Source organism: Festucalex cinctus, chromosome 13 (assembly GCF_051991245.1).
Source record: "Festucalex cinctus isolate MCC-2025b chromosome 13, RoL_Fcin_1.0, whole genome shotgun sequence".
NCBI classification, from domain to species: Eukaryota; Metazoa; Chordata; class Actinopteri; order Syngnathiformes; family Syngnathidae; genus Festucalex; species Festucalex cinctus.
In genome coordinates, this window is record NC_135423.1 from 18,692,558 (window position 1) to 18,716,011 (window position 23,454).

General features: G+C 39.0%; 1 protein-coding gene across 10 annotated transcripts in view; it reads left to right on the plus strand.

Annotated features, from left to right (window-relative positions):
* Nucleotides 1-1,940: 1,940 nt before the first annotated feature.
* Nucleotides 1,941-23,454, plus strand: part of arap1 (ArfGAP with RhoGAP domain, ankyrin repeat and PH domain 1) — a 56,534-nt gene continuing 35,020 nt past the window's right edge. For 8 of the 10 annotated variants that reach the window (XR_013287829.1, XR_013287830.1, XM_077540496.1 and 5 more), the window contains exons 1-11: nucleotides 1,941-2,082; nucleotides 12,182-13,251; nucleotides 18,666-18,787; nucleotides 19,508-19,596; nucleotides 19,677-19,759; nucleotides 20,653-20,805; nucleotides 21,623-21,692; nucleotides 21,808-21,928; nucleotides 22,048-22,232; nucleotides 22,392-22,498; nucleotides 23,249-23,448. Coding sequence is in view for 8 of the 10 variants with exons in the window: in XM_077540496.1 (XP_077396622.1) it covers nucleotides 12,224-13,251; nucleotides 18,666-18,787; nucleotides 19,508-19,596; nucleotides 19,677-19,759; nucleotides 20,653-20,805; nucleotides 21,623-21,692; nucleotides 21,808-21,928; nucleotides 22,048-22,232; nucleotides 22,392-22,498; nucleotides 23,249-23,448 (2,158 nt within the window). In the remaining 2 variants the exon portion in view is untranslated. Of the gene's footprint in view, nucleotides 2,083-12,181; nucleotides 13,252-16,024; nucleotides 16,064-18,665; nucleotides 18,788-19,507; nucleotides 19,597-19,676; nucleotides 19,760-20,652; nucleotides 20,806-21,622; nucleotides 21,693-21,807; nucleotides 21,929-22,047; nucleotides 22,233-22,391; nucleotides 22,499-23,248; nucleotides 23,449-23,454 lie in introns of those variants that run through there. The other 2 variants (XM_077540504.1, XM_077540503.1) reach the window with 2 other exon arrangements.

Consider the following 23,454-nt stretch of genomic DNA (forward strand, 5'->3'; position numbering starts at 1 on the left):
GCGTGAATGCAGAGTCACACGGAAAATTAGAGGGAACATTGCCTTGAGTGACTTTTTTATTTTATTTTTAAATGAACTGAGTCTATTTGGTCGGAGAGGTGGCACATTGTTGCTGAGAAAATGGTTTTGTTAGGTTAAAGAAAAATGCATTTTTATGGTGTTTACTGTGGCTTTATTATTAATACAACCCCCCCCCCACACACACACACACACCTCTCAGTTAGTCTTTCCCTTACCTTTTTCATAGCCCCTGCATATGCACCACCTAATAAACTATGAATGAGGTGTGTACAGCTCTACCCTCTTTGTTTCCCTGCAGCTGCAGCTGTCTCTGTGAGCTTTGTGTGGTGTAACCATCCATCCTTGGTCTAAATGAGACCTTTCCCTAGGGCCGTCATCAAGTGTATGTTAGAGGAAAAGTGTGTGCGTGTGTGTGTTTGAGTATAAGGTTGTGGCTCAATGGCATCCCAATGTTGTGTTCCATTTGCCTCCACAGTAGGAGACGGTGAGCCAGAGTGACAGTCAGCATCCCTCCATGTCTGTGTCATAATGCCACCCCTGCAATATTCCAGCCCACCAGGGCTGATAGATGGGTGATGACTCATCACCAACACGCCCCCTCCTCTGCTTTATCTACCCTTACTCTACTGACTTTCCTCACATCTTTCTCTCATATACTTTCTTGCTTTCCACTTCCCTCTTGTCTTGCATCTTTGGCCCTCCCTTAACCGTCTCTATTTTCTCCACCATTAATTCCCACTCTTTCCCAAATAGAGTCTGTCTCTAAACCCAACAAAGTTTTACTCTGTGCTTTCCCTCGTGTAGCTTTCATTAAAACAAATTCTGCAGCAAATTACAAAGGGGATATCTTTATGCTTTATTGTGTTATACTTTTGTTGCTTGTACAAGTTTTACGTCACAAGAACATCAGTGGAGCGACTGTTCACTCATCAAGTGTTAAATTAAACAAGCAAGAATTGCATGTTGTTTAGTTGATACTGCAGAACACAGTGACTCAGGCTAGGTAAAGATCCAAAGCCACTTTCAGGCAACTACACCACCACCGCTCATGGGTGCAATGCCCCTACTATTATGTTCAAGCCAAACGGTAAGCAGAGCTGCATTGACCTGCTGGATGGCCACATTAGTGTTAGATTCTAATGAGTGGCATACACGTGATTAAAAAAAAATGGCAAGGCGATGGAGGGCATTTATGTTTGATTATGCTGCCTTCTTAAATGAAAATGCTTGTATTAGCTTAACGTCTTCATGTCATAAACATGCTACTGAAAATTCCAGGTACCTGTTTTGAATTGTGAAAAAGTATAGAGCCATTATATGCGTGCGAAGATTTGGTCCCAGTCGCTTGTGTGTTGTCGCCCTCTTCTGGTCAAATTATTCTCTACAACCGTTGAAAAAACGATGTTTGTTTTAGTTATTCCTTCGTGATAAGTAATTATAAAAGCGAAAATGCGACATTACAAAATAAGTACCAATTGCAATGCAATTCACAAGTATGTGGATATGCAAAGGTAATTAGTCCTTACTTTGACATTTCAGATGTCGTCTATTCAAATGTATTTATTTATTTATTTATTCTTTTTGTTGTTGTTGTTGTTGTTTTGTTGTTGTTGTTGTTGTTGTTGTTGTAAAGGAGGCGTATGTAGCGTTAACGGGGTAAATAAGGGAAACTTTATGAGAGTCGTAACTCACTTTGGTTTGAGTGTTTAGTTGTCCAGGGCTTCACCGGCCACGTGACCATCTTTTTGACAAACCTCATTTCACTAAAATACCTAAAATAAGATAAGTACGTTGACGGAAATCCACTTCTCGAGGCATAAAAAATAAGAGATTAGCAGTATTATCGGTACGTTAAGAGTTTTACTTTGAAATATTTAAACGGAACTCCAATGTTGCCTTCATTCAAAATAGGATTAGTGTGTGTGTGAAGTGGGTTTGTATCTGTTTTGCCATCCGTGAGAAAGTGTAGCCGCTATTTGGCGTCGCTGTTGTTGAGGATGTCAATGACTTGACGTCAAACCTCGGGCACAAGTTTCTTCGTTTTGCCGGTGACTTCAAACGGTAAGACAATTAAAAAACAACAACTTTTTCCTCCACCCACCCTTGCAAGCGAACTTCCTCACAGGAGCTGATAGCAATAGGCACTAATGATGAATGAACAATAATAAAGTGCGGTGATTCACACGGCATAGTATTCGTCAGTGTTCGTTCGTCTACACTGACGACTAGCTCGAGTTGTGTTGGTAGAAATACCGTCATCAAATGTCAGATATCAATGACGACAATTCTAGAGAGTTTATTGAATAAAAAGGATGGTTTAATTCTAGCCTTTGTTGTTCAAGTGCTATATGTTCTGTCAAGTGGTGAGCAAGTGGATTTCAAACGAGGCACATGTTGATCCCCAGTGGAATTCATTCTGTTAAGCCTCTTGCAGCACAATTCGGGGAAAAAAACACACACCTCGTTTTAAGTTCAAAGCAGGGCTGGATTGGCCATCTGGCATTCAGGGCAGGTGCCCGGTGGGCCGGTCTCTTTTGAGGCCAATGAAATGCTTTTTCATGATTATTTTCTTACATTTTACCCCAAAAAACTAACCCGCAATTTAGATGGACCAGTCCGTTAATCAGTGTTGAATATAGATAGAAAACTGAAACATCATCAGTAAACATGAGTGGCAGAATTACATGTTAAGCAAGCGGCGGCGGCGGGCATAAGACATAATGTCACAACTGATTTATTTATTTATTTATTTATTTATTTTTTGGTGCTAGTCCAGCCCTGGTTCAAAGTCGCTGATTTCAGCGTTTCCTGTGCTTTCTTCACTATGTGCTTATGTGGATCTTATTTACAGGTAAATGAGGCAATGATGTATTGCCACAAGTTAAATTGTTTCACAGACGTTCTCTGTATCCCCTAGTATGTTTAGAAAATAATAATCTCGACACTTAATGAAAACTCATTCTGTATGTACTGTACACTTTAATATGTGTGGTTTCCAGATTGAAGGTAATGATTTTTCTTTAGGTTTTTATGCGTTAATATAAATTGAGCAATTAAAAGGGAAATTTGTTAAAAAAATAAATAAATAAAAATACAGAAATCCCAAACTTTCACATAGCTCTAAAATTATACTGAAATATTAAGTATTATTATTTGTGAATCAATAAATAATTACAGAGAAGTGGAGTATAACTTTTTTGAGCTACATTTTCACTAACCAGCTCAGTTTGTCTTTTATTTTTGTTTTTGCTCAGGAAGGAATGAAATGATACTGTCATTATTTTTCAATATCAATCTGTTTTACGGAGTAATCGGTAAATAGCCAATTGCCGTATAAATGCCCACTTTTCATTGCCAAAATTAATGTGCCCCCAATGTCTTGGTGTGGTGTCAGTTGGACACCAAATTTGTCAATTATTAATTAATTGCCAATTATTAATTGCAAATTAGCCAATGTGAACAAAGGAGTATTATGCTAGCAAGCAGTATTTATTCATATTTTTTACCCGATCTGGCAAAAGAGTCTGCATGTCGCAAGGTATAGTTTTTCGTAATGGACACATAGAGAACAGATTGTTACAATTTTAGGTTTTGAGATTTAAAAAAAAAAAAAAAAAAAAAAAAAAAAAAAATATCCTTCTTAAGGTCTCTAATTTCATTCATCTTTGTACACATCTGGGCATTGGTGTAACATGCCTGATGTAGAAAAAGCTTTAAAATTCAAATTTTAAACTCCACAATGCAACTTTAATGTGTTCATGCACTGCAGTGCTTGGGAAACTAAACCAAGTTTTATCGCAGAACTATACATTATAAGCACGAGAGAGTCACTGGGAAATTTGTGGTTACTGGAAATGCAGTTGAATGTCAGTGTGCATGTGCACAACAGAGCACAATAATGTGTCTTCATGGTATTTTGATTTCCAAAATAGAGGGCACTCAGCCGGACCTCGAGCCGCCATTCTTTTTTTCCCTACACCCCTCGTGATCGACTCAGGAGCAATCCGCGGCCTACAAGTCGCAACAATATAGTGCACTCCGCCTCCCTTTTGCTATACAATGAAAACCAGACATTTTCTTGAATATATAGCCCCCCCAAAAATAATTAAATTGACACCTACACCCAAAAGACTTCCATTGCACTCAACAATTTAGCGAAGATAACAATGCATTGATTGACTTGCAATTTGCAGTGGTGTAGAACTGTAGCATTACACTGCCTCATTAACCTTGCTCTCACAAGATGAATTCTCGCAGTATTTGTGAGTTCACAAACTCCGGAAAATAGCATCTTGTGCTGCTCCCGCTGATAACTGCCGTTCCCGAATCACTGGTGGTTCGGACCAATCACAGAGCGACATTGTGTTTGGGGGCGGGATATGCAACTGTGACGAAACCAGGAAGCTAGCGCCGACGCCGAAGCTAACAAACAAACCTAACATGGACGAATGGACGCTACAATTAATTCTGTTCTCGCTGACTGACTCACCGTTTCCTTGTTGATGTTGAACAGTGAGAGGCACATCTAGCTGGTAAGATGTCCGTACTTTTCCCCCCTTCGACAAGAACGATGAACGGACACAAATGCATTTTCATCTGTGGCCGTGATTGGTTAAAACAAACGTGTAGAATGTCGCATCGTCCAATCAGCTCGAATTATTGTAGAGAATGTCCCGCCTTTTTCTGATGAAATTACTGTGGAGCGGTACCAGATGGATATGTAATAGCTATTGCCAGGTTACTGCGTCATACTGAAGATGTGTTTTTGATATTTTGGTCACCTTCTTTTGCTATGCCAGTGGGTCAAAATGTCAAAAATGGTCCTCAGTATGATGCAGTGGAATTCTATATAAAACAACGGTATATTAACAGTATGATCATAAAAATAAAACCAGTGTAACTTAATACAAATTTCTATGATGGTGTTAATCAAAAGTATTTTTTTAAGGCATTTAGGAACACGAAATTGGGGCGGCACGGTGGCCGAGTGGTTAGCACATCTGCCTCCCAGTTCTGAGGACTCCGGTTCGAGTCCAGGCTCCGGCCTTCCTGGGTGGAGTTTGCATGTTCTCTCCGTGCCCGCGTGGGTCTTCTCCGGGTACTCCGGTCTCCTCCCACATTCCAAAGACATGCATGGTAGGTTGATTGGGCGCTCCGAATTGTCCCTAGGTGTGCTTGTGCGCGTGGATGGTTGTTCGTCTCTGTGTGCCCTGCGATTGGCTGGCAACCAGTCCAGGGTGTCCCCCGCCTACTGCCCAGAGCCAACTGAGATAGGCGCCAGCACCCCCCGCGACCCTTGTGAGGAATAAGCGGTCAAGAAAATGGATGGATGGATGGTACACAAAATGGTTTGGTATAAAGGTATTTCATGAAAAAAAGAAAGAAAATAAAACACAAACCAGCCAATTCATTAGAAACACTTGTAAAATCTAGTGAGCTCAAATAAAAATTTTGGTTGTCTGGCATGGGTGAAACATGCTGCTCTTTTATTTATTTATTTATTTTAATAAATGAAATATTTTTATACCAGACTATTTTTGGTACCCTAGCCCAAACATATGAGATTGTGCATACAGGCAAAAGAGCCCGACATTTGAACCTCTCTGTTTTTCCTCTTTTAGTCTCCTCCCTTTTCTCTCCCTTTTATTTATGTTTCTCCATTGCCCGTCACATCCATTGGATTACTCCGGATTGAGTCATTCAATGAAACATTGAGGGTGGGGGTCTGTTTCAGGAATCGAGGGGCAGGTCAACCAGAATGTACATCTATGCAGGTTAAATTAAGAACTCTTTCAAAAATGTGGTACACAAAGGATGTGACTTATTGGTGTTAAAGCTAAAGTCATTATTTTCAAGAAAATACAGTGTGCATGAATGTGACTCATGAAAAAAAATACTTTTTTTTTTTTTTTTTTTTCCCTGCATATATATCCTAATGATTTGATTTATGCCCTGTGGCTTAGTCCAACTCCTGGCTACAATTTAGCTCAGCCTCTGATGTTGATTGGATCAGTTTGCTTTCTATTATATTGTAAATTGATTAATGAGCTGCTCCCTCAAAGTTGTGTTCTGGTTTCTTGGGGTAAAATGGAGGAAAATAATAATAATTTCGCACCGCATCGGCCCCAAAAGACGCCGGCTCACCGGGCTACTGCCCATGTATACCAGATGGCCAGTCCAGCCCAGAGTATATTTATGGAAATAGGCACAATTTACTAAGTGATTGCATTATGTTAGTTTGGGTCAGTGTTGCTCACTGAGGAGTAAGAAGCATGTGCCTTTTCTCGCACACACAGTGACGCGTTCACTGGACTAAAGGACGTTGTTGAGATGCATTTCTTCTTTCCTGGCAGCGCTGAGTCATCATTGAGATGTTGTTGAAAGTGTGCTAAAAGCAAGCCGCAAGGCCAGGCGTCAGAGAATTAGTCATTTTTAGTCTTTTTTTATTTTATTTTTATTTTTATTTTTTTATATGTTGTCAGCCAATCTGAACATAAACACTTTGACAGGAATCAATGGGGTGACTAATGAACTGTGGAACTTAATACAGTTTCTCATATACCCCACTGAGCAAATGCGCATTTTTTTTTTTTAAACATTTTCATGATAATGTACAATATATTGGTTCTTGAGTACAAAAAAAAAGTGTGAATATCTAAAATTTCTGAAGTTCACTTATGCTATTTAAAGAATGAAATATTGTTTTTTTACATTTATATACTTGGCTGCTAACAATAGAAACGGAAACCCTGCTGTATGCATGGTGCTAAAATTTTGTGCATTCACGTTTTGGTGCTGTATGATGGTGCATTTAATCGGTTTGTGCCTGATTGGCTGTAGATGTGTATGGTGCTGATGTCTGAATACTACATCGAAACAAACATTGATCTCATTAACTGATGATTTGCTCTCGTTTGCACATCAGTGACACGCAGTCCTGGGCTGAGCATCATTCAAATATGAAAAAAAAAACAAGGTCACAAATAGCTATTGCAATACACCACAGAAAAGCCCAGTTGCAGAACTCCTTTTAAATAGAATAGAGTGCCTTTATAGACAATGCAACACTCACTTTAGCAACTTTTTCTTTTAGTGAAGTGTAGTGGCGAGTACAATGTACTTGCAATGCACTTTTTGACATTTCTTCAAAAGTATAATTCTGATGAAGGGCAGCATGGTGGACCCATGCTTCATTAATCACTCCCTTTGACAAGTATACTTGTCAATTGTATTTTTTACAGCGGAGATAAATGGGGGCTAATCTGACTATGCTCCACAGTAAATATCAAACTTGGAAACAACTTTACTGATTTCCAACCACCGATAGATGACATCATTGCCCCATTTTATACGAAATAAACACAGTTTCAGAGTCCGTGGGAGAAATGGCTGTATTTGGGCAAACCTACATTTTTCTACTGTCCATTTTAAAAGAACGGGATGGGACAAAATGTAGGCAGTCTGTTCTGTTATTTGGTAGATCCGGTTTATATCTAATTATTGAACGTAATATCACATTGGTATTAAAAATTTTGAAATTTTCTCAAATGGCTGGCAGTGAATGAGTTAACAGACCAAATCTTTTAACCTGATCATTTTGTCTGACGTGTGTTTGTATACAACCTGGGCTTAGCGTATGTGTTAAAAAGTGGATATGAAGCCTGAAGCACAGCCTGAGGCACCCTATCACCTATTCACACAGATTATTAAGTGACTACTTGTTTTAGAATGTGTGACCAGAGGCTAACAGTGTTCCCTCACCGTGTGTGTGCGCACACTTGCCCAAGCAACAGACTGCTCCATTGTGAAGGCCACACAGAGACCCTGTTATTGGTTGCTTTGTGTCCGGGAGGGATGCAGTGGGAGGTGAATATGGAGACAATAGGAGAGAGTGGGGACATAAATTAATTGAAATGTGCAGAAAGCAAAACAGTGCTAGAGAAAATTACAGGGGATTGTAAGCATAATAAGGTAAAAGACATTGGAAAAAGGATGTTGGCAGTTGCTCAATTGGCAAACCTCAATGTCGACATCAGCATTTTAAAGTAGAGTTTTTTTTTGTTTTTTTTCCAATGCCGATACTGATTATTAGCAGTCAAGGGAGCCGGTATCCGATATTTGAAGCTGGCATTCGCTATCACTAAAAGAGAAAACATTAGTGTTAAAAAAAATACAAACTCCTACTCTTAACTTTGTTCAAACAAAAACAGAAGGTGCAAAAAGTTCCCAGGGTGAGCAGCATTCTCTTATAAAGTTAAGGGAAAATTTAAGTTAACAGTTTTAAACCTATTATCGGCCATCAGAGTTTAAAAAAAGGCTGATACCGATATTCATCAAAAAGCTACATATCGGCACCAGTAATTGGTCTATCTCTATTTGAAAGAAGTGTTCATATTATTATTATTTATTTATTTTTTGATAAATGGTAGTTTGCCCAGTTAAGATCTATATCACTTTGAACTCTAGTTGACAGCATCACAGTGGCTAATTTTAGACTAACTTTGCACGGAAACAGGATGTGTCACCCAAAGTCTCTTCTCATTTTAGGTAGCATAAATATCATAAGTGTAATGACCACTTGTCATCATCTCAGGATGGGCATTTGCATAATGGTGAAGTCGTGGTTTGCACATCTGCCACAGTCAATTGGAACTTGGCTCAGCCTTTCCTGTGTGAAAGGTACGTATTGCTTCTGTGCTTGCATTGATTTTCTCGGTCATCACCATGATCATCGGCGAGGATAATTTTACAAGACATCTGATTATTGAGCCCACGACTGGGCCTTTTCTGACTTTGTCGGAAGTGGGAATGGGCTCAAATTCAGACAGTTGTAATGAACTTCAGTGGCCAGCGAAACAAAGCACAAGTAGAATTTAATGGTCTGGGTATGTACATGCATAAGGATGACTTGACTTGACTTGACTTTCTTGGCTTTTTGCACAACGTCAAAGGATGTGCCTCAAAACAGCATTTTGTTCATTAATGATCCTGCCAAACTTGAATGATTAAACCAAAAATTGCCAACTAAGTACAATCAAATTAAATGAGGCCTCAAAATCATGAAAAAAAAAAATCAGCCGTTCGCCACACTTACAGCCTCTGGTTGCAGGACTTATATCCCACTGGATTGTCACATAGCTTTTACATGCCGCAAAAACGTGGCACTCGAAAGTAGCTGAGCCAACTAAATGGAGGCATAGGCATCAGATTTTGTTTTCAGTTGAAGCTGAAAAAATTTGCCAGATTTTCTATTTGTGGGGATTGTAGGATTTAATTTTGTCTGCAGGTGTGATTGTGTGCTTATTTAATGAGTAAAATACTAAATCATGCTGTAGTGTAATTTACCCTGGATTTTTTATTTTTTATGTTTTTTAATTTAACAGAAGCAAGCGCTTTTGGTTCAAAAGGCCGTCCTACTGTAGTTATTCTGACAGGAAGTTGCCCTTGTTTCAACATAAACATTGTTGTAGTGTTTTTCCATTGCATGGATACTCTTTACGAGCCTCTTTAGCTCACACTGCCATTACTGTCATCATGTACAGGTATGTTGTTATGATGACAGGCATATATATGTTTGTGAGTATATAGAGGTTTTCACATTTGAAATGTATTAGAAAACTTGATTTAGATGGCAGAGTGGAGGGTGCGGATGTTTCGAGATGGTTTGATTGTGATAAACTGGACAAGTTGTGTGTGCTAATGTTTGTGGTGTAATTTGCACTTCCTCTCAAAGGGATCGTTTTGTGTGACTGTACTGTGTGTCTTCACAGGCTGCTGAATAGAATAATCCTTAAATGATTCAATAATAAGGCATCATTATTTCAATTTCATTTCAGCTTTTATATTGAATTGCTATTATGTAGTCTGCTTACTGTACTACTTTCTGTCTCTGACAAGCACAAACATGGGAAAGAAGATGCTGATAATTGCACAACTACTCAAAAATGATTTGTTGTCAACTAGATGTTAACTTCCTCATTCTTCCACAACTTCTTCTTTACATTGGACAGCACAGAGTTTTTTGTTTTGTTTTAATAGGCTGAACAAAGAAGTGGGGATTGTTGTAGCCTACCGTTTGCACCATTACAAAAAATAATAATAAAACAATGAGTATCATTACATTCTGCCCTTTTAAAGTCAGCTTTCATTTTAAAGCTGGAGGAAGGAAGGACTTTCCCCCTATTGGCATTCATCCATTTGGTGTGATGTACGTTACTGGTGGCTACTTGAAGCAGCTGTGCTAAAAGGTAGAAGGCATTGGAAGCTAAATACCGGTAAGGCAATTTTATCTTTTTTTTTTTTTTCCCTAAATTACGACTTGATTGTGATTGTACATTCAAATAAACCATATAATAGGTCAGTGTTTCTTAACATTGTTGGAGGTATTGAACCCCAGCAGTTTCCTAAGTGCATTCACTTAACCCTTCTTTATTGAAAAAAATATATATATTTTTTTTCATAATTCAAGACTAGGGTTTGCAAACAAAATGAACAGGGAGCCTTTTTATTGAATGTGGCTCAATTCATCTTGAATTCAGAAAATGTTGTGATCTTGTATTCCCCATCTCCATGCAGTTTGTAATATTCAGAGTGGTGATCTAATAATTAATTCATTTTAAAAAAACAACTATTAATTTCAATAATATTCAAAAATAAAAAATAATTCTATCACATAGACGTATATATTTTTTTAAAAATTTGTTTTAAATAAACTTGTAGGTCTAGTAATCGCTAATATTTGCGTCATGCCTTCAGGAAGCCGCTATCTTCCTGTTACGGATACCCGAAAGAGAAAAACTTAGTTGAATGTACTCAATGTACTTTGCCACTGCTGGTGCTTACAACTACAATGTTGGACCCAATGATCGACCGTCGCTAACGTTCCCCATCTGCCAATATCACTCAATCACAATAGTTCCCCAAATATGAAACAGGTCCACACAAATACTGTACATACTGTACATCAATGTAAAAATAAACCCCCTTACAGTGGTAATTGGTGGTGGGCTTGCCAAGTGTGGTCTCTCTGAGGCACCATAGTTTGCATGCAACAAAATAATTGCATTCTATTAGTTCACTACTAGATGGCACTAAATACAAATTGGTGCTTTAGTTTTGTGAGATAGATAGGTGGATCTTGCCACCCCTGCTTAAGATGGAAACCGGGGGCTGCAGATACAATTAAGACAGCAGAGGCCCTAGAATTGAACCCTGTGGCACACCATCACGATGTGAATACATATTGCACAAATTCATCCGACCATTTTTTTTTTGTTCGACAGTTAGCATGAAGGGATTACAATAAGAAAGAAATCACAAGACGTTCCATCACAACAGCCACAAGTCGACTATTGATTGAGCGCACCAAATATGCTGTAACAAGAGATGCCAGTCAATGTAGCGTGATGACCTGCAGCCACGATGGCCAAGAGGGGCATATCGTCATGAATCATTTGATTCGGGTGTATATCTTGACCTCCGCTGAACCCCTTGACATTGACTCACCGAACACACCCACTGATCTAGGGTTTCATGGTAATGATATGAATCATATCCTCCATATTAACTCATTAGCTCCCAAAAACGTATAAATACGTCATAATTTAAATGTTTTAAGTGTCCCAAAGACGTACTTATACTTTTTTTTTGTTGTCGTTGTTTTTTTTTTATGCCAGAGCATAGAGAAGGCTTTGATGCAGCATCTCTACTGCAGAAAATGGTTGAGTGGCAGCAGAGTATAAGAGATCAACCAGGCCATGTTAAAAAAAAAAAGAAGCTGATTTCCCCACAGTTCTAAGCAGAATTGTGAAAAATGATGAAACTTAGCTATGTTCTATTGCTAATTGCTGCACAGCGGAAACAGATAGGAATATACTTTTTTTCCCTGATAAAAGGAGAGACTTTAATCCCTCTTTTGGTATGTTCAATATTTTTATAGCAATAGAACATAATATTTCGCGGGCCTTGAAAAATCTGTCAAAATCCAGGAAAACACTTAAGTGAAAATGGTTGGGAGTGAATGAGTTAAGCTAGTCATTGGCGATCAAAATGATGGGGTTGCTGTTATGGTAACGTAATATACTAAGTTACTTTAAAATGGGGCCAACAGGTTGTGAGTAGCCGTACTACTATTTCAACTGATCTGTGTCCTTTTCCACAGATTACATGGACCATGATCTGAGGTGTGAAAGACTGCATTGCCATGTCTCAGCCCGAGTCTGAAGTCACCGTGTGGACCTGGTTAAGTGGGCTTCGTCTTGAACAGTATTCCAAAGCATTTCAGACTGCAGGCTTGTCGATGTTTGCAGAATGCCAAAACCTCACACCAGATCAGCTGGAGCAGATGGGAATATCTCTTCCGGGCCATCGGAGACGCATCCTGGCCAGCCTGAACAAAACTCGAGATGTCCCCCCTCCGCAACTTGATGCAGAGTCAGTCTTTGTACAGGCTGCGAAAGCAGGGCCCGATCAAATTATGGAGGAAAACGGACCTTTTAGCGGGAGAGCAATATCTGCAATACAGGAAAAACATTTTCCGAATGATGTGGAGAAAGAAAATACACATACCCCTGAACCTGCACCCAGAGAAAGAGAACGAGAGAGACCAGTCCCGAAGGACAGACTAGCATCCCGATTGAAAGATGGAACAAGAGGGCCAGAGAGGATGGTACATAATGAGGAGGAGGATGACGTAGCTACAGAGAAAAAGCGTCCAATTCCAAAAGAGAGGACAAGGTTCCGCTCCAGTGCTCCAGCCCTACTGGACTCTCAAACCAGCTCCCCAATTAATCCATCTTGTGACACCACTTTGCCACCTGTGCCCCCACGGAGCACTTTGAATTGCCCGCCACAACGCTTCACAAAAGCTTTGACACCCTCACTTCCGGCACAAAGCCCCACCTCACCTCAACACGCCAAGTCGGTCATCAAAGAGGAAGCTGTCCAGGTTCAATCTTCGTCCTCCACCTCAACCCAGAACCCCGCACAAGAAACTGTCCACCCGCCTTGGCCCCCCACCTACCGAACTCAACTTCAGACATTTTCCATTCACCTGCCGGCGCAAGATTCAAAAAGCGATAGGATGCCAAATATATCCCCCATGGCCCTCACGTTGTCCCCAAGGGAAGAGAGAAATGCTCCACCTCTCCCTCCAAAAGTTGGCTCAGCAGCACCAAGAGGGCCCCCAAAAATTCCTAGCAGGCATCCTCTACTTTCTTCCAGAATTGAAAGGTAAGTTTATTGCTCCTTTTAGCAAACCTCTGCTGTCGTGGTGCTTAAGATTTTACACCATCTCAAACAAGTGCCATTGTATTGACCAAGACTATCATAGAAATAATTATTCAAATGATGTTATTCAACTTTATTATTGCACATAAAGTTGAATGACAATTTTATAAAAAAATAAAATAAAATACAGGCCGTAGTCGGTGCTACCAAGTCGCACAGAACGACTGAGTAGAAAATATTTTGTTGATCGTCTGTGTTTGAAAGAAAGTTTATTTCGAAAAAAATCAGGTGCATCTTCCTCAGCCTCTGTCAAAACATTTATTTCAATGTCACAGTATGAGGGAAAAGGTGAGCACACAAGGTCACAAAAAAAGTTTGGAGAGCTTCTTCAAAAAGAGGAAGATATTAAGTATTTTCTTTAGCTTTTAACAGTAAATGTTTTTTATTTTATTTTATTTATTTTTATACCTATTGTTCTTAGTTTTTTTTTTTTTTGGGGGGGGGGTGGTATAGTTGAATTTATATGCATGTTTCATATTTATTCCTGTGTTACCACAAAGTAGATCTGATATTCAATAATTTGTTTTCATTTGTTTCTGTCTGTCTTGTCAAAATATGCCCATGAATATGGTCTGAGTCATGAAAAAGGATGCAGACTGTTGCTGTACATGAAAAGTAAAATAATAATAATAATAATAATACTGTGCTGAATTAAAAAAGCTCAAGGTATTCTAAAATTGTGCACAGTTTGAACCTTAACACTGCAAAAATAAACAAAAAAAAAAACTTTTGGAAGGAAAAAAAAATGTGTTGACTATAGGGCTGTGTTCAATTTCAATTACACTCCACAATTACAAAATCGGCATAATCGCAAACAAAAGTAAAATCGTATTACAGTAATACTAATTTTGAGTTGTTTAATGTTTATATTTGCACTTTTTGCATAATTATAGTGTTTCAAAGAAATGTATTTGTGTTCATAATTTTTTACATGAACATGGTCTTCTTTTGTACCAAAACACAAATAATTGTTCTAATCATGATTTCAATTATTACCAATTGAATCGTGATTAATATTTTCTTCCTAATCAAGCAGCCCTAATTCACTACACAGGTGTGTGAGATATGATTTGTAATTCTTGCATTCATTGCTCAGAACTTTGCCATAAAATTTGATAGTTGTTGCAGCTAGTGTATTTGCTAAATGTATGCATATTACATTTAGAGGTTGTAAGAGGTTGGTCTCACTTGGGTGTCAAGCTCCACTGTTAGTGACAATTACCTGCAACAAGAAAAATGTTTTCATTGGTCTTGTTTGTTAATGTCAGGATTGCACAACTACTTTTATACACATTATTAATTCTTTTTCACATTACATTAATTGTTTTTTTGAAGGGATCAGATGGGTCTTTTGGTCAAGGAAGAATCCAATATAGATCCAATGATAAAGGCATGCATCCTGTTTGTAATACAGTATTTAGAGGAGGTGGGAATGGCCAATTCAAATTAGGATGATTTTTCAAGGTGTATTTTGGCATGTCAACCAGTCCAGGGTGTACCCCGCTTACTGCCCAAACCCAGTTGAGATACTCTCCAGAACCCCCCAATTGATTAACTGATTGATAAATTTTTAATAATGTGCAGTCCCTGATTGCATGATGATGCTTTTTGCTGGAAAATGATGCATTATTTAAATGAACAATTTTGCAATTCTAAGTCAGTATAACTAAGTGTATCTAATCTTGTGGTTTGCTATCAGGTCTAGTATCTTGGACATTTTTATTACATATCAAATGGCAGATGATGACAATATTTGTAGGCATTGTTGCATGTTGTATACACGCTATATGTCACCAAATCAAATTATTAGGACAAAACTATCCTAGAGTATACCCGTAAACAAAATTATGCTCTGAGATTATTACTCAACAGCTCTGTGTTTGTTCGTGCAAAAGTAAATACTTCACAGCTTTTTCTAAGAATTTAAATGTGTGAATTAATCTGCCATATAAATATCTAAAAACAAAATAATTCATATTTGTCAAACATAAGATGAAGTGCCATCCAATACCAGTCTCATGATCTACATTGCTATGGCTGGCTGTCTCTTGTATGACACTAGTAGTTAGTATATGTATATTATTTAGCTTTTATTGTGCTCTATTGGGATATCTGTATATGTGAATGCTGTAATGGACTTGATATGGTATATCCTGTTGTCTATGCATGGAATTCACAGTAAATACAACTGATGTGATTTATTAATTAAAAGCTAGTCTAACAAGACAGCACTGCCACCTCCTGGACACAATCAAACAATGCCACACTGAAGTTGAGAAAATACCATGCATTTTTTCTGTAGAACAGCAAAGATCTTTCCTATATTTCAGTTACTCCTTGTAATGGTACTGTCATATAATTCTATTGAGTAGCACCGTAGTGGTCTGTGCACTCTGCTCTCTTTTAAATAGGAAGTAGCTGCAGTGAGAGGGAGGAAGTCACAATAGAGAACAAAAATAGTTACGTTCCAAACTATCCTGTGAGTGATGCGGAGAGATTGCAAGAGAATGGGAATTGGATGGAGAAGTCATTTTCATTTTCTTGTTTGTCTCATCACAGTTTTGCTTGTGATGGCTCACATTCACATGCAAGTTTTGTGTCATTGTCAGTGTGCCGTGTTGCCGCCTCCCCTTTTTCTGGTTAACTGGTCATTTCCTCCCCTCTCTCTTTTTCTGCCTTCCATATTCCTGACAAGTGTGTCTTATTAAATGATTGTATCATCATAGAAGAGGACTTCTTTTTACCATGACAGCAGGTAACTTGATCCATATTCTGCAAGTCTCTTCACTGTTCCATTCTCCCCTGCGTAACTCAAACAAGGAAGACTTTTACTTCTCTGCTATCATCCATGTTCATGTAGGAGAAGCAAGGTGCTGTTAGCTGGTCTGTTTTCTTGTTCAGCTTACGAGACAAAACCACCTGAGACAGATTATGTAAAATGTGAATGTATCTCAAGGAATGCATGTTTTATGGTATGTTATGCTAATATTTAAATACATCTGGTTTCTATATCTACTAGAACTAGAAACAGTTATCCCAAGCTTTATTGATGTTCATTTAGTAGCCACATATTAGGAACCTCAAGTTGTGTGTTACAGCAAAGTTTAATGTGTTACTCAGTAGTTGGGGAGTGTTGTTTAGGAGAAATGTACCCAGAAATCCACACAAGCAATGAACACTCATCATCACTTTACATTTTATGAAAGACATGAGTAAATATTTCCAAATTGTGGTTACTGTGTACTCCTGCTTAAATTTGCATTTTAAAGATAAAACGCTCCCAATATAGAGACAGTATTACACCAAAACAAATTGTGCCCCTTCCTTTTGGTGCTCTTCCTCTGCAGAAATAGGAGGAACTATGTCAAAAGGCCAGTTTCCCGTCATTGTGGGACTATTTTTGGGAGGTTTATTGAGAAGACTCATATACTGATGACACGATGAGGGTGTGCTTGCGATGAAGTCATGTAGCATTCGCAATGGTCTAACTACTGTTGTAGTGAAGTTGTGCTTTGGCGCTTCTCATAAGAGTTTATGCAGAGTATGAGCAGAACCTTTACCTTAAATTCTTTTGTTAGATTCTGTGGTATACTGATTTATTTGGGTTGTTAAAAACTCATTCACTGCCAGTCATTATAGAAAATTTTTACATTTCTAATACTCACGTGATATTCCATTCAATAATTATATATAAACCGAATCTACCAAATAACAGAATAGACTCCCTACTTTTTGTCCCGTCCCGTTCTTTTATAATTGACAGCAGAAAAATGTAGGTTTGCCAAAATACAGCCATTTCTCCCATGGACTCTGAAACTGTGTTTATTTCCTATAAAATGGGGCAATGATGTCATCTACCGGTGGTTGGGCATCAGTAAAGTTGTTTCCAAGTTTGATATTTACAGTGGAGCATGCTCAGATTCGCCCCCATTTAGCACCGCTCTAAAAAATACAATTGACAAGTATACTTGTCAAAGGCAGTGAATGAGTTAAGGCAAAAAGGTACATGGTCACCTAGTAACAGTCTTTTCTGAAGTTGTTTCAGAACATTTTTTTCTGACTTAGGCTATCTTCATTTTCGATTACACTCATTTTCCATATAGAGATGCATTTTTATATGTCGCTTATCTTCATTAGGGTCACGTGAGCTAGAGTTGATCCCACCTGTGTGGGACGGGTCACACCTATAGACAATAAGACTATGGATTTAGAGCAGGGCTGGACTGGCCATCTAGCATACAGGGCAGATGCCCGGTGGGCCGGCGTCTTTTGGGCCGATGCAGTGCTTTTTAATTATTATTTACCTACATTTTGCCCCAATAGGCTGGCCCATAATTTAGAGGGACCATTCCGTTAATCTATTTCAAATATAGAGAGCAACCTGAAACATCATCAATCAACATCAGTGGCAGAACTATGGGCCAAAGTAGTGAGAATGAGAGAGGGAGTTGAACTTTTGTGCCAGTCCATCCCTGATTTGAGAGTCATCCATGTTCTGAATGTGTGATTCAGCTGGAGCACCCACAGAAAAGAGATGCAAACATCACAGAGGAAGGCAGAGCAAAGATTGGAACCGTGACCTTCAAAATTGTGAGACAGACGTGCCACTCTTACTACGCTGCTCTATTCCATTTTAATTCAACAAAAAGCATAAACAGTGCTTGCTCAATTCATGGTGCTTCTGTAGTCATTTGCTGTCCTTTCCATTGACTGACACTTACTTGATCTGGGTATTTGGATGCCAATTTCAGACACGAACCTCAGGAGGGAAAGAAAAAATAATAAGAAAAAAACGCCTGCATGTATTCACCCTCATAGCTGTAAATGGGAGGAATTTCTTGAGAGGGATGAGTACTATATCTCACTCTTGTCAAATCTTTTTTTTTTTTTCTTTCACCATGTACACATTTGAAGTGCATTGGATTCCATGGTATGCTGTTGACACATAGTACTTCAAGGGATGATGCAGGTTCAGACTTGTTGCCCAAATGAGAGGTAGAGAGAGAAAATGTGACAGATAGGAAGAGCGGAGAGATCAGTTGTGGAGGGAGTTTATCATTTTTTTAACCATGTTGTGCAAAACTTCGAAAGCAGCTATAAAAATTGTTGAAAAAAGTTGCCTGACCAGCAGTTGGCAATGCCGAGAAGTTTTGTTTTTGTAGAGCCTGTAAACAAAGTCCAAACACGGAAAGAGCGTTTTGTTGAAAGGATTCTTTCCAACAGAGGATGTATCGACTCAGTCGTCTGTGGGGGATTTTGACCCGACCTCCTGACACCGTGATCCTTGAGGATTCCTCTGCTTCCCAAACCTCTGATAACAACTCCTGTTCTCTTTTGTCCCCCGACCCACCTCCTAGCACGACTGATGTGCTCCTTCACGACCAAACTCCGAAGGTGCCACCTCGCATCATGACTTCTCAAACTCAAGAAGTCGTACAACGGTCAAGCCAACCAGCCCCTCATGTTCTTCCTCAAACAAGTATGTAGAGTGCTATGAATGTTTATCTAATTATCTTTCGTATGTATTTTGTGCGTTTCACATCTTGTTCTATTTTAAAGGGTTAGTTTGGATTTTTTGACATGAATCTCTATTTCATCCTCACCTCCAGTGTGTGTGCGATCAGCACTGACTTAGCCCCTGACAACGTTCTGTGACACGAGTTCTGGTCCGGTGTTGGACGAGAGGAAAATAGTCCAGCAAGCTGGCTGGGGTCACGGAAATAAAAGCGTTTTTCTTCTGAAAACAATTTGTGTTCAAAAGATTGACACATTTGCATCACAATACTCCTTGCTGAAAAATTACCGCCAGGCACTGCTTTTCTGTTCGTTCGTGCGTGGCGCCCTGTAGACAGCTGATCGATGCGCTGCAGACAGCTGATAGTCGCGCCTTCGAAAAGACAAACAACTTGTAGATTAGTGCGCGGCCATAATGGCGTCTGACTTTTTCAGAAAGGAGTATTGTGATGCAAATGTATCACTCTTTTGAACACAAATTGTTTTTATAAGAAAAACGCTTTATTTCCGTGACCCCAGCCAGCTTGCTGGACTACTGTCCTCTCGACCAACATCGGACCAGAACTCGTGTCACAGAACGCTGTCAGGGGTAAGTCAGTGCTGATCACACACACTGGAGGTGAGGATGAAATAGAGATTCATGTAAAAAAAATCCGAACCATCCCTTTAATCATCTATGTTTCAGCATTGTGCCCACCAAATACTGATTCAGATGACGATGAAGAAGCAGACACATCTTATGCCAGTGTTCTTCCAGTGAACCTTTTAGACAGGGTACAATGTTTAAACAGTCTTTGTAGTAATTGCATTCATTTATGACCTTTATGAATGACAATTCTGTCTCGTCCTTTTAGGGAATGTCCCTGCAAGTGCCTGTGAAACCAAAGGGGCGGTACAGTTCTTTATGCAGCGATGACGAGCTTTTAGGTGATGATGAGTAAGTCATACACGACAACATTTCCAAAAGACAAGAGAAGAAACACGCAACTGAAATGACTGATGTCAGTCATTCAGTAGATACCGGCACCAGATGTGAGGTTGTAGTCTCAGATGGCAATTGCACTCTTTAACTTGCCTTAACAACAAGTTTGTGCTGTGCATGTTTATGTTATTGTGTTGTTGTTGTTAGGGGTGTTAAAAAAAATCGATTCTGCAATATATCGCGATACTACAGCACGCAATTCTCGAATCGATTCAATAGGCAGCCGAATCGATTTTTTAACATCAATTTTTGATGAAAAAATATTCAACAAAACGTCGAACTTTCACACCTTAAGCATGGAAGAATGTTATATTAATGGAACATTAAGCCTTAATATTTTACTTCAATACTGTTCTAACATGAAAAAGGTTACAACCTGTTTGCTAAATACAGTGACTCATAGTTATAACACTGAAGTTTGAGATCAATAAATAATAATTTTTCATACAAATCTTACAGTGTACATGTACAAGTTTACTGAATGGTATTTCCTAAATTGAGTAAAAAAAAATCGTAACAATCGACCTGTAAATTCATATCGGGATTAATCGGTATCGAATCGAATCGTGACCTATGAATCGTGATACGGATCGAATCGTCAAGTACTAGGCAATTCACACCCCTAGTTGTTGTTATTGTCTTAGTATAGTGTGAGTGAAGTAAAGTTGAAATTGATTACAGTGTGCATAATGTTGGCTGTAATTTGTGGCACAAACAGACCTGAAAAACATGTAGCATCTCTTTTTGCACCAAACAAGATAGATATAAGTTTTATTTCAGGGACAATGTTTTGTTTCGGTTTGTGTTGTTGTGTTGTGTTGCCGGTGCTCATTTCTGTTCTTCTGTAGTCCTAGTGTTTGGGAGGAACCAGGCATCAGCAGCTTGCAAGGCAGCATCTTTCTGCCCAACACTGGCAGACTGGCGTCACCCCCGAAAGAAGACAGCTCCCAGCTCGCTGCTGTCATCAAGATGGGCTGGCTCGACAAGAATCCACCCCAGGGGTATGACATGCACTGTACATACAACTACAGTGTTCACATTCTTCTAAAAATATTGATCAACTTTGGGTATGCACAATTGGGTACAACATTTAATTGTCATGTATTTATAAAAGCATAGAGAAATATTTATAACCAAGGAGAGCCATAGTCAGCAATGCCTTATGTTTGGTAAAAATACATGCTTGACTGTGATTGTTTTATTGTTAGATGGATCTGTACTTCAGTATCACTCTAGTACCCTCTGCACAATGTGGATACTCTAAACATGGAGCATTGAATTGTATTGATGCATGTGTAAACAACACTATATGGCCACAATTGATATAAGGAAGGACACCTGGCTTTTAAAAGGCTTCTTATCTCCCCAATATCACAAATCAGATGCCGCATGCTTCCAATGAGTAAAAGTTTTAATGGTATCGTGATTTTCTGTTATCTTGGTAAATGTTACTATATGTAATGAATTGCACTGAAGCTTGAGTTGAAGAAATTTATAAATTGAATCGAAATCGCAGTAGCTGTTAGAAAAATCGCAATTCATTCTTCTTAAAATCGTTTAGCCCTTCTTAATGCCTGTGGGCACTTTTATACATCATCGAAAAGCTCATTTGTCACTAACCCTAAACCTGAGAGAAGGCCTTCTGTGTTGTAGTTTAAAGATGTTTGATGGTGTTGAAGTTCGAGCGCTCATAATTTCACCTCAAACTCATCACTTTATTATTACTCTTTTTATTTATTTATTATTATTTTTTAATTATTATTATTATCACATAGCTGCACTTTCAGTGTCTGCTAATCTGTGTATGCTTCTATACAGGGCCCTTTATTATCAGAGGCGATGGGTAAAGCTCGATGTTGATTACTTGAGATATTTTGACAATGACAAGGTAACAACACAAACAAGCGTCCACACTCATGCACTTTGACTGTGCCATGTCACCATTGTGCTTGTTTTGATATGCTTCAGCTTGGTTAAGTTGTTGTGGCTGCTATCTGTTACAGCAAGTGTATTCGAAGGGAATCATCTCAACGGCATCAATTACAAACGTGACAAGTGTGGGAGAGCTGAAGTTTGAGGTCATCACAAACAATCGGACATTTATCTTCAAGGCTGAAAGTGACGGTTTGTCTGGTTTTTGACCTGTCTGGTTTTCCAAAATAATGCATGGTGCAATTCCAATTTATTTTAGTGTTTGAGTGCATTTATTCTTCTTCTTTTTCCCCTACTGCTTGTGCATCCAGCTGAGAGAAACGAATGGGTGACTCTGCTGCAGGATTGCACAAGGGGGCGCCATAGGCGCAGTGCACTGAACCCTGGTTCACCTTTGACTGCAGAGTTTAAAGGCTATTTGGAGCTCAAAGGTCTACGTTCCAAACTTTACACTGTTGTGGCTTCAGATAAGGTCTTTCTCTATAAGAATATGGAGGTTTGTGCTTCTAATGTGATTTTACATTTTATTTGTTCTTTTTTTTTCCAACTTTTTTTATGTGGATTCTTTTGAATGCAAATAGTATGTATGTGAAGGGTGTCTTCATGTCTTGACACTTAAAATTGATTTGCAACTGTCGGTATTTCTTCTCTCTAGGACTACCGTATTGGAGTGGGGATCACATCAATTGAGATGAATGTGGGAAATGTTAAAGTCACAGATCGCCGCAGCTTTGACCTCACTACACCTTACCGCATTTTCAGGTATTGTACGTGCCCTCAATAATCTAACACCTGCACTCACTCTTTTCAAACTACACGAGTTTGTATTTTAAAATAGCATGTTTGTTATCTTGGCAGTGGATTATTTTGGATGTAGTAGGACAACATTTGTTGGTGCTAGGATCATGTTAGTTCATGAGAATTTCCACCAGCTTCCCTCAACAAGCCGTTTGTATGGTTTATTTGTGTGCGAGTGTGAGGTCTTCTGGCTGACACTTCACTGTCTGCTGTGCAAAGACAGCTTGACAGGATGTGGAAACTGCCTGGTCATATGCACAGTTTATTTTTGGTTGGCTGTTGACTCTTACATCAGTGATTGAAAAAGTTTGGTTTCATTTAAGTTTTTCGAAAACACAGTTCCTCGAAGAGGTTTTGTTTTCATCTATAGTCAGATAAATATCTCCAAACAGAAATTTGACAGTCTTGTGGTTGTTCATTTATTGCAATTATTTGTGCATACAAGTATTTTAAGCACAGAGCGAAGACTGTGTACAGTTGCACTGAAAAGAAGAAGTACTTAATCTATTTGTGTCTGTCTGGAAGTATGTTTGGATCCCAGTTTTCAACTCAAATATATTTAGTGAGACAAAAGAAGAATGAGAGTCATTTCTGGGCGGATGAGAGGGGATTCGCATAGCGAAGGCTACACTTGCTTTCCTTAGACACATTACTTGCCACTGATGCTGTAATGGCGTCAGTCCCACTTCGAAGTTTGTTTGTCTCTGTCCGTAGTTTCATAGCAGAATCGGAGCAACTGAAAGATCAGTGGGTGGACGCGATGAGGGATGCCATAGGTGAGGCCTTGTCCAATAGCGAGGTTGCTGATCGAATATGGGCGGAGCCAAGCAACAGTTCCTGTGCCGATTGCAACGCTCCGAAGCCGGATTGGGCGGCCATCAACTTGTGTGTTGTGATCTGCAAGCGATGTGCAGGTTTGT